Here is a 17,307-nt window from a genome sequence, read left to right as displayed (position 1 = left end):
CCTCCTTGTCTGAGCAGATCCTGTGTATACGGAGGGCTTGTCCATAGGGGATGGCTTCTTTAATGTGTTTCGGGTGAAAGCTGGAGAAGTGGAGCATCGTGAGATTATCTGTGGGCTTGCGGTAAAGCGAGGTGCTGAGGTGACCGTCCTTGATGGAGACGAGTGTGTCCAAGAATGGAACTGAATTTGGAGAATAGTCCATAGTGAGTTTGATGGTGGGATGGAACTTATTGATGTCATCGTGTAGTCGTAACTACAGGCAGTTACCCGCAGATCCAACCAAGGAACACATCCGCCAACTCAGCAGACTGATCAAGACCTTAGATCCAGACCTTCAGAACACCCTACGTGCTCTCATCCCACGTAATCCCCGCATTGGAGATCTCTACTGCCTCCCGAAAATACACAAGGCCAACACACCAGGCCGTCCTATCGTTTCAGGCAATGGGACCCTGTGTGAGAACCTCTCTGGCCACATCGAGGGCATCTTGAAACCCATCGTACAAGGTACACCCAGCTTCTGTCGCGACACGACGGACTTCCTACAGAAACTCAGCACCCATGGACCAGTTGAACCAGGAACATTCCTCGTCACAATGGATGTCTCGGCACTCTACACCAGCATCCCCCATGACGACGGCATTGCTGCAACAGCCTCAGTCCTCAACACCGACAACTGCCAATCTCCAGACGCAATTCTGCAACTCATCCGTTTCATTCTAGACCACAACGTCTTCACCTTCGACAACAAATTCTTCATCCAGACGCACGGAACAGCCATGGGGACCAAATTTGCACCTCAATATGCCAACATCTTCATGCACAAGTTTGAACAGGACTTCCTCACCACACAGGACTTTCAACCGATGCTATACACCAGATACATCGATGACATTTTTTTCCTTTGGACCCACGGCGAGACATCACTGAAACGACTACACGATGACATCAATAAGTTCCATCCCACCATCAAACTCACTATGGACTATTCTCCAAATTCAGTTCCATTCTTGGACACACTCGTCTCCATCAAGGACGGTCACCTCAGCACCTCGCTTTACCGCAAGCCCACAGATAATCTCACGATGCTCCACTTCTCCAGCTTTCACCCGAAACACATTAAAGAAGCCATCCCCTATGGACAAGCCCTCCGTATACACAGGATCTGCTCAGACAAGGAGGAGCGCAACAGACACCTACAGATGCTGAAAGATGCCCTCGTACAAACGGGATATGGCGCTCGACTCATTGATCGACAGTTCCACCGCGCCACAGCAAAAAACCGCACCGACCTCCTCAGAAGACAAACACGGGACACCACTGACAGAGTACCCTTCGTCGTCCAGTACTTTCCTGGGGCGGAGAAACTACGACATCTTCTTCGCAGCCTCCAACACATCATCAGCGAGGATGGACATCTTGCCAAGGTCATCCCCACACCCCCACTACTGGCCTTCAAACAACCGTGCAACCTCAAACAAACCATTGTTTGCAGCAAATTACCCAGCCTTCAGAACAGCAACCACAACACCACAAAACCCTGCCAGGGTAATCTCTGCAAGACATGCCAGATCATCGACATGGACACCACCATTACACGTGGAAACACCACCCACCAGGTACGCGGCGCATACTCGTGCGACTCGACCAATGTAGTCTACCTCATACGCTGCAGGAAAGGATGTCCCGAAGCGTGGTACATTGGCGAGACCATGCAGACACTGCGACAACGAATAAACGGGCATCGTGCGACTATCAACAGGCAGGACTGTTCCCTTCCAGTTGGGGAACACTTCAGCAGTCAAGGACATTCAGCCTCTGATCTCCGGGTCAGCATTCTACAAGGAGGCCTTCAGGAGACGCGACAACGCAAAATTGCTGAGCAAAAACTTATAGCTAAGTTCCGCACGCATGAATGCGGACTCAACCGGGATCTGGGATTCATGTCGCATTACATTCGGCCCCCACCAACAAGCCTGGACTTGCAGAGGCCTACCGACTGAACTGGCTTGGGACAATTCACACCTCTTTAACCTGGAGTTACCTCTCTCTCTGCATCTTTGATGATTTGATTGCCTGCAGGTGCTCGCATTCCGGGGCATCTCTGACTGTGTCTATATAAACATTTCTGGAACAAGCCTTTCCATTCACCTGAAGAAGGAGCCGTGCTCCGAAAGCTCGTGTTTGAAACAAACCTGTTGGACTTTAACCTGGTGTTGTAAGACTTCTTACTGTGTCTATATAAACATTTCTGGAACAAGCCTTTCCATTCACCTGAAGAAGGAGCCGTGCTCCGAAAGCTCGTGTTTGAAACAAACCTGTTGGACTTTAACCTGGTGTTGTAAGACTTCTTACTGTGCTCACCCCAGTCCAACGCCGGCATCTCCACATCATTTATATATATGACATAGATGACTAAGTGGGGGCTACGATCAGTAGGTTTGTGGATGACACTAAGATTGGCCGGGTGGTTAAGAGTGAGGTTGAGTGTCTTGGGTTACAGGAAGATATAGGCAGGATGGTCAAATAGGCGGATAAGTGACAGGTAGAATTTAACCCTAAAAAGCGTGAGGTGATACACGTTGGATTTCTGAAGGCAGAAGGGCAGGTTAATAGGGTGGTGAAAAATACTTTTGGGACACTTGCTTTTATCAATCGGGGCATAGATTACAAAAGCAGGGAGGTCATAATGGAGCTGTATAGAACTTTGGTGAGGCCACAGCTGGAGTACCGTGTGCAATTCTGGTCGCCACATTATAGAATGGGTGCAATTGCACTGGAGGGGGTGCAGAGAAGATTCACCAGGATGTTGCCTGGGATGGAACATTTACGTTATAAAGAGGTTGGATAGGATTGGGTTGTTTGTTCTGGGGCAGAGAAGACTGAGGGGTGACCTGATTGAGGTGTACAAGATTATGAGGGGTAACAGCTGTTCCTTAGTTGAAGGGTTAGTAACAAGGGGACATAAGTTCAAAGTGAGAGGTTGGAGGTTTGGTGGGATTTGAGGAAAACCTTTTTTACCCAGAGAGTGGTGACGGTCTGGAATACAGTGCCTGAGAGGGTGGTAAAGGCGGGAAGCCTCACATCCTTTAAAACGTACCTGGATGAGTGCTTGCCACAACATAACATTCAAGGATATGGGCCAAGTGCTGGAAAGTGGGATTAGGTGGGCAGGTCAGGGCCTTTTTACTGCGTTGGCGCAGACTCGATGGGCCAAAGGGCCTCTCTTGTACTGTAGTATTCTGTGATTCTGTTTGTCTCTCCACAGATGCTGCCAGACCTGTTGAGTTTATCCAGGACTTGGGCCGGTACTCTCTGAGTCCACACCGACTCGGAGAATAGGAGATGACGGCGAGACGGCCCATGACGCCGGTATGACGCAGCGCCGGTCGGGGGCTGATGAAAGAGGCCGTGGTCAACCGGCCGAGTTCCCCTGCCACTGTTCTAACATGGTTGCACCCGGTGGTAGCTCGGACCCGCGGCCAACGTGGCTGTCCTGGTGGGGGCTTGGGGGGATCAGACTCCGGGGGGGGGGACCTCCATGACTTCGGGGCCACCGATCGGCAGGCACGCGTGATCCGGGGGGGGGGGGGGCTTCCTTCTGCGCCAGCCCGCTGTGTGGCACCACCACGTTGCGCGGCACTGTGCGCAAGCGGCCACCGCGTGCATGCGCGAACCCGCGGCGAGCAGTGCAGGGCAATGCACAGCAGCTGGAGCAGCACAGAGCACTCCGGCAGCGTGCTGGCCCCCTGCAGGCAACAAAATCGCTGAGCCAAAAGGCCCGTTGACGCCGGCATGAAACGCTGGTGTTTACGCCGGCGTCAACACTTAGCCACGTTTTCAGAGAACCCCGGCCTTGATCTTTTTATCTCAGATTTTCAGCATCTGCGGTATTGTACTTTTACTCCCGGTTTCCTGGGCAGTTGGCCAACAGTATGTTCTGGGTTAACCCTGAAGGTGATACAAGCTTAATGGCCGAAAACATGAATCTTGAGGTGTATCATAACTAGTCTATCAATACAAATTCTGGTTGGAAAGCTTTTGCCAAAATGTCTTAATTGCAAGCTTGATTTACCATGAAGGTACAGAGGGAAACTGTTTGAAACTATTTATGTTACATTATTGCAAGTTGGATCTTTACATTCTTGAGTAGTCTGAATATTATGGGACCGTAATAGTTTACACATTAATTTACACAAATTTCACCCAATTTTTAAAATTATCTTTTGTAAATACTGATTCAGTTTATATTGATCATCCTCCAGTATGCTTCCCAAGTCTGAGTGTGTCTCGAAGACCATCAGTTATTGACAGTCTATCTGACATCACAGCTTAACTATGTCCTGACCTGACTGACATGTGCAATTACCTGACGCCCAGAGCATTGGGCAAGTGTTCAAGCCACTGATGTCCTTTTCCACTTTAATATCCTTGACTTACCTCAGGAGAAGGGGTTGAGGAGGCATATAGATTCTGGGAGGCAATGCTTATCCATTGAAACCATGGCAGATAACACCATTCCACATCAACAAGGTTGCAGCAGATACGGCACAACTGTGCACACTCAAGGATCTGGGAAAGAACTGTCAAGTGCTGGATAAAGTGGCAAATCTTGTGGTGGAATGATGTGTAACCACACTGGACAGAAATTTCCTAAAAAACAGCAGTGTCAGGTACTGACCGAATACCTGATGTTTCTCCCCAAAACATAACCAGGTTTTAAGTCTAGATCTTTTGATACTTTAGCAAAAAAAAAAAAGCAGGGCGTGTGCTCAGCGGTGTTATTCTGGCCGGGGGGGGGGGGGGGGGGGGGGGGGGGGGGGGGCAATGATAGAGCTGGCAAACCTAGTTTCTCGGAGATCCAGGCATCATTTTTAAAGTGCACCTTGACCTTAAAGTCACAGTAAAGGCTCCGCCTCCCCCACAGCCATTTGGATTCCTGGCAGACAAGGGGAACACCTACAACCCGAGAAGACAGAGGGGCAGCCTCCGTACCCCACCACTCATTGTTTGGGTCAACCCCCCACAGGCATCAGGGCTACCTTCCCCCTTCCTGCCCACTGTTGCCAGTATCAGGGTATCATTCCCCAAATCATCGCTGACATTGGGATCAGCAGCATCAGGGCATCACCCCCTCCTCCACATCATCACTAGTATCGGCATCATCTGCCAATGGTGTTCCCTGGAGGCCCTGCCAAGTTGGCAGTGCCAGGGCACTGCCCAACTATGTCCCTCATCACCTCTGAGCCACCAGTATGTTCATCACAACTGTTTTTTGTTTTGGACAGCAGCAGTGATTCCCGTTGACATTAAGCCATTTAAGAATATTTAAAGTTAGTCAATTTCATGGTGATCAGGTTCACGCCCTTAGAACATAGAACAGTACAGCACAGAACAGGCCCTTCGGCCCTCAATGTTGTGCCGAGCCATGATCACCCTACTCAAACCCACGTATCCACCCTATACCCGTAACCCAACAACCCCCCCCTTAACCTTACTTTTATTAGGACACTACGGGCAATTTAGCATGGCCAATCCACCTAACCCGCACATCTTTGGACTGTGGGAGGAAACCGGAGCACCCGGAGGAAACCCACGCACACAGGGGGAGGACGTGCAGACTCCACACAGACAGTGACCCAGCCGGGAATCGAACCTGGGACCCTGGAGCTGTGAAGCATTTATGCTAACCACCATGCTACCCTGCTGCCCTTGCTGGGCATGAACTCGATTATGTTGCCGGCGGGGAAAATCTCAAATTTAGAGATCTCGCCCCTGCAAATCCCATTATGGCCCTCTCATGAGAGTCAGTGGCCATAATTGGATTTGCGCCCACAGCGAACAGGCCCAGAAAATCGCAGCCACTTTTCCAATCTGCAGGAAGATGAAATGTCCAAGTAACTGGAGGGCCTCAACCTGCCTGTACCTGAGTCTATGGAGTGGTTGTCTCCTGGTGGATGGGTTTCTGTTGTCTAAACAACAGCTAATAGCTCTGGTTTGAACATCCGCCAAAGTTCCATCAGAGGATTGGAGGCAGCCAGGAAGAGAGATTTGGTGTGTTATGGGCCAGGGTTTAGAAAACTCCAAAGTATATCATGGAGTTCACCTACCTACAACTGTTTATTGATTTTGATTACAATGAGCACAAGGGACCATCTTTCCGGTGTTATTCAACAGAGGCCTTAATAACTTTTAATCAAAAACAAGGTTTATTCTACAAATTTAGTTAACATTTTTATAAATACACCCAATAACCATTTTTATCAACTACCAACAAATACCCCACACAGCTACAGTAATCTATGTATAGCCCTTAATAAATCCCCTTTAACTGTTACAATTTAACAACAAGATCCCATAAACCAGAAAATCCTTTTCAAAGGGGTGGCCCAGCACACGGCACTCAAGACCTGGTACGGATGCTCCGATTTCCTTTCCAAAACAGGTTTAAATTTCTTCCAGAAATGTTAGTTCTTTTCAAGTTATCAAGCAGTCTGGTAACAGCTTTTAAAATGCAGATAGAGAAAAAAAAAAACCTTCTTTCAACCAGTTCAAAGTCAAAGCAAAAGTAAAACCAACTCCCAGAGCCACAACCCAGCTCCACCCACACAATGACATCACTGAAGCCCTGTGATAAGACAAAAACATTTTAAAAAGGAACACTTCCATGACAGGTACCTTCCCTTATTCTCAGGAGGCCTTAAAATAATCACTGTTGTAATGTAGGAAATTGTAGAAAGACAGGAAGTCCAGAACAATTTTGCTATGAAGTGATCCCCATGGCATTGTGAGCATTAAAAAGGACAGGCAATATTTTTAAAATAATTGAACTTTTATTCAATACAGCAGGGCAAAAAAGTTAAACGAAAGGAAATTCCTATCAATACAAAACAATAACTAAAATCTGAACAATTTTAAAAGCAGGTATTAGGCAAAGTGCACATCCGTTCACTTTCAGCAGTAGTCAAGCAGTAAAACAGGTACAATAAGGAAGGCGGCTAAAGAATTAAAGACCAACGTCAGTTGACACTGCTTTGAGGTAGTCAATCAAAAAAGGGGGGCATAATTGTCTTTTTAATAACACATTATGCAGTCTGAAGAGTTCCTTGGGTCCAGAGGGGGAGCAGTAGGTAGATTCTGTATGCAATGGGGCACCTTCAAAAAAAGGTACGTTAAAAGGGAGGGGGGGGGGGGGGGGGGATGTCATATACAGGCACTCAGCAATCAAGGGAACACTCTGCGCAACCTCCTGCCTGTATATGGTCCACCAAAGTCACCTGGCACTTGATTAACAATAGGTCACAGGTACTCTCCCTGTGGTCCTCGAAAGGTTGACTCAGACTGTGGGTTATATCTCCCATCTCTCACGTTCCACGGTAGAGGGTGGAGCTTCACAGCTGTTGCCGTAAGGGAGTAGGATACATCCTTGTGCAACAGGAATTGCTAAGGATGCAGAGCTCCTATGAAGGACAGTCAAGCATCTCCATTTCAGCACATCAAGGTGCAGCCTGGGGATAGAAGTGTCTTTCACTCCTCTGCAGTACTCGGTCTCCTACTTTTCAAACCATCCTTCTTCTCAGTTGCTGCCCCAGTGAGCTTATGCCTGTATGAGAAGCTGGATTGAAATGTTACGTCGGTGCAGAATGCAGACCCCCTCAGATTACATAGCCAGCTTTAGAATCAGTGTACAATATGGAAAACACGATGTGATCCGATGCTGAAGTTCTTGGTGACACTCCACTTCATCCAATAGGGTATGAAGGTCCATGCTTCTGCCCAAATTTGACTGTTGCTTGAAATTATCCTGTGACATTCCTGTGGAAAAGGAGATGTTTCAGGAAGATTACTTTATACAGCCTTTGAGTAAATTGTGGTTAACATTTTTAAGTTGAATTAATGTGATTTTCAGAAGTTGCAGCTCACTTACCTGCCCAGTGCCACACATCAATCTGAGTTCTGATATCTGTTCTCAGGGTTTTATTGTACCCTGTGGTTTATTTGGAGGGTAAGCCATTGACTGTATAATCAATGCAAGAGGTACATTGATATTGCTACATTGAAGAATGATCGACAATCCAGAAAATTGTGGTGCTAATATAATGCAATATAAACCGGGAATGCAAATACTCTTTAACAGGATACAAATTCCAGCCCTGTATTTTTCTCACCCACCTCACCCCATCTGCATTATAAATATACACCAGGAAACTAAAAAGTGCTATTGCATAAATTAATAAGTTTCCTCTAATGCACATCTAATTATTTCATCTTGTACACATTGCATTTAGCCAATGAATTATGAAATGAAATGAAAATTGCTTATTGTCACAAGTAGGCTTCAAATGAAGTTACTGTGAAAAGCCCCTAGTCGCCACATTGCAGCGCCTGTTCGGGAAGGCTGTAACGGGAATCGAACCGTGCTGCTGGCCTGCTTTCAAAGCCAGCGATTTAGCCCTGTGCTAAATATTCCCTATTGATAGCTGTCACAATTCATGAATGACTTTATTTTTACAATGCACTCAAACTCTATATTTAGTGTTATAAATTGATAACCGGCCAGATGGCCTACTGTTGCTCCTAGTTCTTATAACAAATGATTCCATATTTACCAATCTGGAAATCAGCCAATTCGTTTTTTTGTAGTTTTAACAACATGGAGTCAAATCTGTAAGACATCCATTCACTTCTTTTAATTGCAACTGCATGCAACCCAAAATCCAACACAAATTTTGTAAAACTGAGAATCTAACACTCATACACAACTGGTATCACTTAAGATACCTTTGAGTGCAACATTAATTTGGTTGAAAGTCTCATTGTGCTCAAGTATATGCTCAAAAACATGTATCATGGGCATTTCGCCACACAATTTGGAACCAGATTCAATTTGCTGATATGAAGTGTTAAAGTTAAATGTGTTCCGGCAATAAGATTGCAAAGAATTATGAAGTTTAGGCTAATACGCTAGTAAGAGTGTGTTCATACTTTTAGTTATAACATTGAATTTATAAATAACACATGAAATGAGTTGTGGCAGGACTGTGTAGCGTCAGAAATCCTGTTGCAACAATAGAGTAACGTTCAGTTACTTGTGGGAATTAATTTCACATCACGGCACTGCTTCTTGTAGGCTATTTTCCAATGATTTTATTCAATGAAAACAAACTATTTCTTTGAATAGTAAAATCAACGGGACTAAAATTTACCACGTAAGTATGTGCACACTTTCAATTTGCACAGACTTGCTCATGGTAATTTCCACGGAGTTTGTCAGGTTTATAGTTTTGAATTGTCACATTTGCAATGGTATGGACACAATGGCTTAAAGTACATCTTCATTTGAAAATAAATTCTGAGGCTGTAATGCACCTGGCTTATTTACCAATATGGAAATAAGTCTTGCTGTAATTTTGGTAGTGATGATGTCAGAAGTTAGCTTCCTGCAGAGGGAGTGTTTTCATGCAGGTTTTGCAAGGCCAGGTCAGTCCATTTCATATCTTGTTCATTAATAGATTCAGTCGTTCCTCCATTATCCTGTTCAGGCTCTGGAAGTTCACTCTGCGAAAGGCAAATAAAGAAAGGAATTATTAGGACAAGTGGAATTATTAAGATGTATTATTAAGAAATATTAAGCCCCTCAACAAGTAAAGCTTGCTTACCTCGACTTCTTTTGGAGTAGTATGTGGTTTTAATTACCAGCTTCTACACAATAACAATTACTTGCAACAGCACAGGCCCATTAAAAAAATGTTTTTGCCACCCTAGCTCTCCTTAATTCTACTAACTAAAGTGCTCTAGGTCTCTCCCCCAACCCCAGTCCCCTCACATTCCTCCCTCCTGTCATTCTCCTGAAGATGCTGGCATCCGCTGAAGTACTGTTCACGTGATAGATATCTGGTACCTCACCCAGGACTCTCCACAGTAAATGTCTATAAGCTATTTATAATTGAAGATATCACAGTTGAAGCGTAGATAAATGTCACCCTAATCTTCATTCATTCATTCACATATATATACATACGCACACGATAGCAACTGCAGTAGGAACTATGGTTGCTGTCCACTTTCCGCAGGGTATTGGATGTTGAGTGATATAACACTGCTCTAGCGTGTGCTGTCTTTGTGAGTACAACTTAGTGTACTGTCTTGGTGTATACAGCTAAATTCTTCCAAAATTATTCCATTGTTTAGCCTAGAATTGTGGAACTCCTAGAAACTGAATTTTTATATTTATTATGTATTTTTTTAAAAAATAATTTGAATTAAGGGGTAATTTAGCATGGCCAATCCATCTGGCCTGCACATCTTTGGGTTATGGGGGTGAGACCCACAGACAGGGGGGAATGTGACAACTCCACACAGACAGTAACCAGAGGCTGGGATCGAACCCCGGTCCTCGGCACTGTGAGGCAGCAGTGCTAACCACTGCGTCACCATGCCATCCTCCTGTACAGTGTACTTACAGTATTCTAAGTTGGGTTTCTATCACAATAGCAATGCTACAAAAAGGCATCTGGAATTAGCACAAAAACGACTGGATAGGTCTATTTGAGTCACTTGTTTTCATTTTGCCATATCTGTCTGACATATATTAATAGTTGCTGCTCTCCAAAAGTAATTATGATGCACCTTACAGCATTTTAAGGCTCTAAATAAATGCAAGTATTTATATCAACTTTGTACATACAAGAGGTATTTCCACATCTTCATATGGCAGTTTGTCCTCACGCCATGCATCATCTATAAGGTCCAGAATTCTGCCGTCTCTTTGTACTTCACTGTCCATTTATCCTCTGTTGGTGCTGTAGACTTTACACAAACACATCCAGAAAAACGAGGAAATTAGCAAATGCAGAGAATGTGTATAAGTTATTCTCCCATTATTATTTTTTGGTGCTGCTGGCTTCTTAATTCCTTGACTGAAAAATATCAATAGGAAATAATTTGCCCAATCTGTTTTTTTTTTCCAACTATGGCTCAGTTGATAGCACTCTCATGGGTCAGAAGGTTGTGGGTTTGAGTTCCACTCTAGATCTGGAGCTCAAAAACTTGGACTGAAAATCTAGCACTGTGGGATCTCCTGTAATTTGGATTAGACATTAAACCAATGCCCCATTTCTCCCATAAAGTGTCCGTAAAAGATTCCTTGGCATTATTTCAAAGAGCAGCCGCGGAGTGACCTCCAGCGTTCCACTCAACAATCTATCTAATACATCACAAAAAAAGATTATCTAGTCATCATCATGTTGCAGCTTGGGAGAGATTGCTGTATATAAATGACTATACTTCAAATGTACTTCATTGGCTACAACGTGCATTGCAAGATCCTGAGGTTGCGAAAGGTGCTATATAATTAGTAATTACAACAACAATTATTATTAAATCCAATTTCCTATCTTTTAGTATGCATCTATTTAAAAAAAAGCTTGTAGCTGTCATTATTTCCCAGTGCATACACCAGGATATGTTTCTTTTTCAGTTAGCTCAATGGGTGGTTAGGATGTGCTGAGTTAATTCTAGTGGCGCTGTATGGCAAACAGAAGGTTTGTCAAAGGAAGACTAGGTCATTCAGCCCATTGAATCTGCAAAGCCACCTCACTACTTACTCTCGAGACCCTTAATTTTCACAATCTTCTTGATTCTTTTTTTTTAATTTAGAGGGCCCAATTCATTTTTCCAATTAAGGGCCAATTTTAGCATGGCCAATCCACCTAGTGTGCCCATCTTTGGGTTGTGGGGGCAAAACCCATGCAAACACGGGGAGAACCTGCACATCTTCATGATTATCTACTTCCCATTAAAGTAAAATTCAATTTATTTTGCATCTATAGTGTATTCACAATTTGAGTTCACTTGAATTCTATGATGTAATAGAACATAGAACAGTACAGCACAGAACAGGCCCTTCGGCCCTCAATGTTGTGCCGAGCCATGATCACCCTAGTCAAACCCACGTATCCACCCTATACCCGTAACCCAACAACCCCCCCTACGGGCAATTTATCATGGCCAATCCACCTAACCCGCACATCTTTGGACTGTGGGAGGAAACCGGAGCACCCGGAGGAAACCCACGCATACAGGGGGAGGACGTGCAGACTCCACACAGACAGTGACCCAACCGGGAATCGAACCTGGGACCCTGGAGCTGTGAAGCATTTATGCTAACCACCATGCTACCCTGCTGCCCTAATCTTGTTCAAATTCTCATGTCAATTGAAGAATTATTCCCTGATAGTCAACTTCACTTTGATCATGTTATTCAGGGGTGGGCAAACTACGGCCCGCATGCGGCCCACCAAAGGTCTTTATGCCGCCCACCAAGATCAAGTCATAAAAAAAATTAAAAATTAAAATTTAAAAAAATAATAATTTTAAGGTCAATGGGCTGTTGGGTTACTGGTATAGGGTGGATACGTTGACTTGAGTAGGGTGATCATTGCTCGGCACAACATGTGTTTCATGTGAAGTTTCTACTTTAAAATATCAATTAATAAAAATTAATTGCTTTTTTTTCTTTAAACTGAGTTACTTTGTTTTTCAAATAAATGTGTTTCATGTAAAGTTTCTACTTTAAAATATTAATTAATAAAAATTAATTGCTTTTTTTCCCTTTAAAAACCTTTTATTTTGGCTATTTTAAACATGAATTATTTTGCTTAATATACTATGCGGCCCTTTAAAATGGTGAATTTCTGAATGTGGCCTTTGCACGGAAAAGTTTGCCCACCCCTGATGTTATTCATACCATCCCTTAATTTCATTTTCAGAGGATTAGAACCCACATTTATAAAGTTTCACCATTGCTCATTTCCTTAATCTCAGACTTTATTTTATGGGATATGGGTACAACAGGAATAGCCAGTAGATGTTGATCCCCAACAGCCCAAACCGCCAGACCAACTTGACCTTCCTATACAATGTCTGCGATGCTAAGTACTACTCATCTTCTTCAGTTTCCATTAGCCTTTGTTATTCTAATGAGTCAAACATTTAACCAAATCCTTCATGCCCTTTCATTACAAAACTAAATCTGATCATTATCACATTTACTGTCCGTGGGAGGTTGCTGTGTTTAAATTGCAACAGTGACTCCACATCAAAATACTCTGGCAGCTGACATAAATGCAAGTACTTTACACTTTTCCTCTCATGAAATCACAGAATTGTTATGGACAGGAGGCCATTCAGCCCATCTGCACAGGCTCATCAAATTACTTATGCCCTTGCACATAAAAATCATCATCTAATGCTCCACCACAATTCAAGACAGTGCATGCCAGTCCTGAAGCACCCATTACACAAAGAAGTTTTTTCCTCACATCTCTTTTTCCCAAATCACTTTAAATCTGTGCCCTCTCGTACTTGATCATTTTACAAGCAGGAACAGTGTCTCCCCATCTATTCTGCCCAGCCCCCTCATGATTTTGAACATCTCCATCAAATCCCTTCTTAGCCTTCTTCACTCGCAAAATCCCTATAATGCAGGAGACCATTCAGCCCATCAAGTCTACACTAACCCTTCAGAAGAGACCCGAGCCACGTCCTCATAACCCTATAGTCTAACCTGCACTTCCCTAGACACTATGGCGAAACTGATCATGGCCAATTCACCTAACCTGCACATCTTTGGGCCGTGGGAGGGATCCGGAGCACCTGGAGGAAACCCACGCAGACACGGGAAGATGCAAACTCGACAGTGACCCGAGGCCGGAATTGTACCTGGATCCGCGGCGCCGCGCCGCCTCTCCAAGGTGAGCAGCCCCAACCTTGTGGCTCACAGCTAACTGGGGTTAAACTTGTTGATTGCGGCCGGCGAGAAATCGGTCACTCGGAAACTCCCTCTGCCTCTCAGGGCAGTGACTCTCCGCCCTCTTTGTTTTAAACTGAGAGGCTGGAACACCCCCAAACCGCCCGGCCCGCGCCGCTGCCTCTCACCTCAAACGGTCCCCCCAGCTAAACAGTCCGGGCTCTCCACTTCCGGCACCCCCCCATAAAGAGGATCGGCCTATTCACTTCGGGTCCACCCCCAGAACCGGTCCGGCCGATCTATATCCGACCCACTCCTCCCACAATCGGTCCACCCACAACCAACAGATAACCGGTGAGAGGATTTATTGGTTTGAATTCCGATTAAAGGTCGCAATCCCCCCCCCCCCCCCCCCACTCCCTGTGCAGATTCTGTCTGGATTGCTGAACGTTTCCCACTCAGACTTCCAGCTTCCGCAACCTTTTATTTAGGTCATATTTCTGTTTTGAATCTTCCCGCCAGAAACTCGGCTTCGACCTTTTTCCTCTCTCTCTCTCTCTCTGACCCACCACCGACCTTATTTACTTCACCCACTCCAACATTCTCCTGTCCGGAATGATGGTTTTTGCCATTTTTAATTTTTTTCCTACACCGACAATTATAGGCGATGTTGGGCCCATTCCCCTGGAGGTGAGTCGAGCTTCAGCTTTAAGCGGTTGCCATAGTGATCTGCTTGGGTTGGTGAGTGACTGCAGTTTGCTGGAAGCTGCTGCAGGAGAGGTACAGTTGGTGAGAGGATTTATTGGTTTGAATTTTGATGAAAGGTCACAATTTCCCTCTCTACGGATCCTACAGGACCACTGCGGGTGAGGAAGGGCTGCATGGGACAGATCTACCATTCCTGTTACGGGACGAGGGCCAGGGGGATAGCCATATTAATTAATAAGAGGACAATGTTTACGGCGACAAGGATGGTTACGGACCGAGTGGGATGGTACGTCATGGCCAGTGGGGCCCTAGAAGGGGCACAGGTAGTCCTCGTACGAGAATACGAGACAAAGCCAGCTGCCTGCTGGCGCACCAGCTGAGAAAGCAGAACAACTGTAACGACACGAAATTCATAAAACAGACCATGGTGGAAATCCCCGACATAGACTGATCATGGTCCCGGGGGGGGGGGGGGGGGGGGGGCGGGAAACTTTAACTGTGTATAGAACCCACGGACGGACAGATCGAACACCAAAATGGAAAAGACCTCCAATATGGCAAATAACTCAGTCTCTTTATGGAGCAGATGGGAGCAGTGGACCCATGCCGATTCACCCACCTAGGGGAGAAGGAGTTCTTCTTCTCCCCAGTACAAAATGTATATTCAAGGATCGACTTATACTGGGGAAATCAGTGCTTCCGGGAGCTGGTCGCGGCGGAATACTCCATGATTGTAATCTCTGACCATGCTCCACGTTATATGGATGTGAGGTTGGAGACAGGCAGTGTCCAATGCACCACATGGAGGTTGGACATGGCCTTACTGGCTGACAACGCCTTCAATGAGAAAATATCACCGGCCATAGACGAATACATAAAGAACAACCAGAACGAGGAGGTCTTACCCTCCATGGTCTGGGAGGCACTAAAGGCTGTGATCAGAGGAGAAATTATTGCCTTTAAAGTGTGAAGAGACAGGGAGGAGAGGGCGGCTAGGCAACAGCTAGTTGACTCCATACTAGAGGTGGACCGGCAATACTCCGAGGCCCTGACCGTAGAGCTCCTGGTGGAGAGGGAAAAGCTACAAATGGATTTTGACCTGCTCTCCATGAGGAGAGCGGTGCACCAACTCCGCCAGGCATGGGGGGCCCTATATGAATACGAGACAAAACCAGCTGCCTGCTGGCGCACCAACTGAGAAAGCAGACAGCCACAAGGGAAATCCCATAAATTAGAGACATCAGAGGCACACTAGAAACAGACCCAGACAAGGTGAACAAAGCCTTCTACTGGGGGCTGTACACCTCGGAGCCCCCAGCAAGTGTCTCGGGGATGAAGCAGTTCCTTGATGGACTGGACATGCCAGTCGTGGGTGAAGAAAGGAAACGGGGCCTGGAAGCACCGCTAGAACTGGGAGAGGTCATGGAGTGTATTAGCTCCATGCAGGCGGGGAAGACACCAGGACTGGACATTTCCCGGCGGACTTCTACAAAAGATTTGTGACAGCATTGGCCCCGTACCTACGGGAGATGTTCACAGACTCGCTGGTGAGGGGCACACTGCTGCCTATGCTGGCACAAGCCTCGATCTTGCCAATACCTAAAAAATACAAAGTCCTAACAATGCGGTTCATACAGACCCATCTCGTTACTAAAGGCAGGCGCCAAAATATTGGCCAAAATCCTAGCTAAGAGGCTCGAGAACTGTACCAGAGGTGGTCGCAGAAGACCAAACGTGCTTTGTCAAAGGTAGACAGCCAATATCGAACATCAGGTGCCTGCTGAACATGATCATGACTCCCTAGACGCAGAAAAGAACTTCGACAGTGTCGAATGAAAGTACCTCATAGAGGTACTGGAGCGTTTCGGACTCGGAATAGGATTCACCGCGTGAATGAAACTCCTGTATAACACCCCCGACATGTACGGACAAATACCACCAGCTCCAAGTACTTCCAGCTGCACAGGGCACGAGGCAGGGATGCTGTTATCCCTGCTGCTGCGTGCCCTAGCAATCGAACCACTAGCGATCAAGCTCAGGACATCAAAGAACTAGAAGGGGATCCGAAGAGGAGGCAGAGAGCATAGAGTCTCTCTCTGCGGATGATCTGCTCCTCTACATCTTGGACCCACAAAGCAGTATGGAAGGAATCGTGGCGCTCCTGAAAGAGTCTGGTACCTTCTCGGGGTACAAACTCAACATGAGCAAAAGCGAGATCTTTCAGTGAAGGGCAGGGTCAGAGCTGCCACTGAAGCAGGCCCGGCACAAATTCCGCTACCTAGGGGTCCAAATTGCCCATGACTGGACAGGGGTCCACAATTGAAACCTGACCAGTTTGACAGAGGAAGTTAAAAAGGACCTGGCGGGGAGAGTGCAGACAATCAAAATGAATGTGCTGCCCTGGTGCCTCTTCCTACTTAGATCCATCCTGAAGTTGCAGACTGGCTGTCCGACCTATCGGAATTTCTCCAAATGGAGAAATTAAAATTCGCCATCTGTGGGTAATAAGATGGCTTCCACAGAACGTGGGAGCCATTCACCCAGCTGTTCCGGGCTCTGTTTGTGGCCAGCAACTAGATAGCCAGGGACAAAGAGAGAGTAGCAAAGACACAAAAGAAAATAGGGGGAGGGCCTGGGGAAACATAAAAGCGAAACTGAACCCCGGGGAAATAAGAAAGCAAAACTAAATTCAGCGGGAGAGCCGTAGACGGTAGGGAAGGGGGGAGGAGGTGGGAGCAACAAAGGGGGGGAACCAGGAGGGAGAAAAGAGGGAAACACAGGCGGGAAAGGAAACACAGGACCACAACGGCCACAGTGAACGCAGTAAGGAGGAAAGAAAACAAAAGGAC

General features: G+C 46.0%; 2 protein-coding genes across 5 annotated transcripts in view; one reads left to right on the top strand and one right to left on the bottom strand.

Moving 5' to 3' along the window:
• Window positions 1–6,813: 6,813 nt before the first annotated feature.
• On the bottom strand, window positions 6,814–14,000 carry anapc13 (anaphase promoting complex subunit 13). Of its 4 annotated transcripts, none has more exons than XR_005458163.1 (4): window positions 13,723–13,938; window positions 10,688–10,809; window positions 9,383–9,558; window positions 6,814–7,815 (listed from the first exon to the last, which is right to left on the bottom strand). XR_005458163.1 is itself a non-coding variant. In XM_038778965.1 (3 exons), exons 2-3 carry the CDS (start codon window positions 10,784–10,786, stop codon window positions 9,433–9,435), a joined length of 225 nt encoding a protein of 74 aa, XP_038634893.1. In that variant the 5' UTR covers window positions 10,787–10,809; window positions 13,939–14,000; the 3' UTR covers window positions 9,122–9,432. The 4 variants fall into 4 exon arrangements, 2 of the variants coding, with proteins under 2 accessions (XP_038634893.1, XP_038634894.1); XR_005458162.1 differs by having other exon boundaries at window positions 6,815–7,815; window positions 7,928–9,558; XM_038778965.1 differs by lacking the exons at window positions 6,814–7,815; window positions 13,723–13,938 and adding an exon at window positions 13,939–14,000 and having other exon boundaries at window positions 9,122–9,558.
• The window catches only part of thyn1 (thymocyte nuclear protein 1), a 31,443-nt gene continuing 28,100 nt past the window's right edge, over window positions 13,965–17,307 (top strand). The window contains exon 1 of the mRNA XM_038778963.1: window positions 13,965–14,104. The gene's annotated coding sequence lies outside the window, so the exon portion shown is untranslated. The remainder of the gene's footprint in view (window positions 14,105–17,307) is intronic.

The sequence above is a fragment of the Scyliorhinus canicula genome, chromosome 19 (genome assembly GCF_902713615.1).
Source record: "Scyliorhinus canicula chromosome 19, sScyCan1.1, whole genome shotgun sequence".
NCBI lineage: Eukaryota > Metazoa > Chordata > Chondrichthyes > Carcharhiniformes > Scyliorhinidae > Scyliorhinus > Scyliorhinus canicula.
Note: the sequence above shows the minus strand (reverse complement) of the source record. Positions and strands in the feature narration are given on the sequence as shown.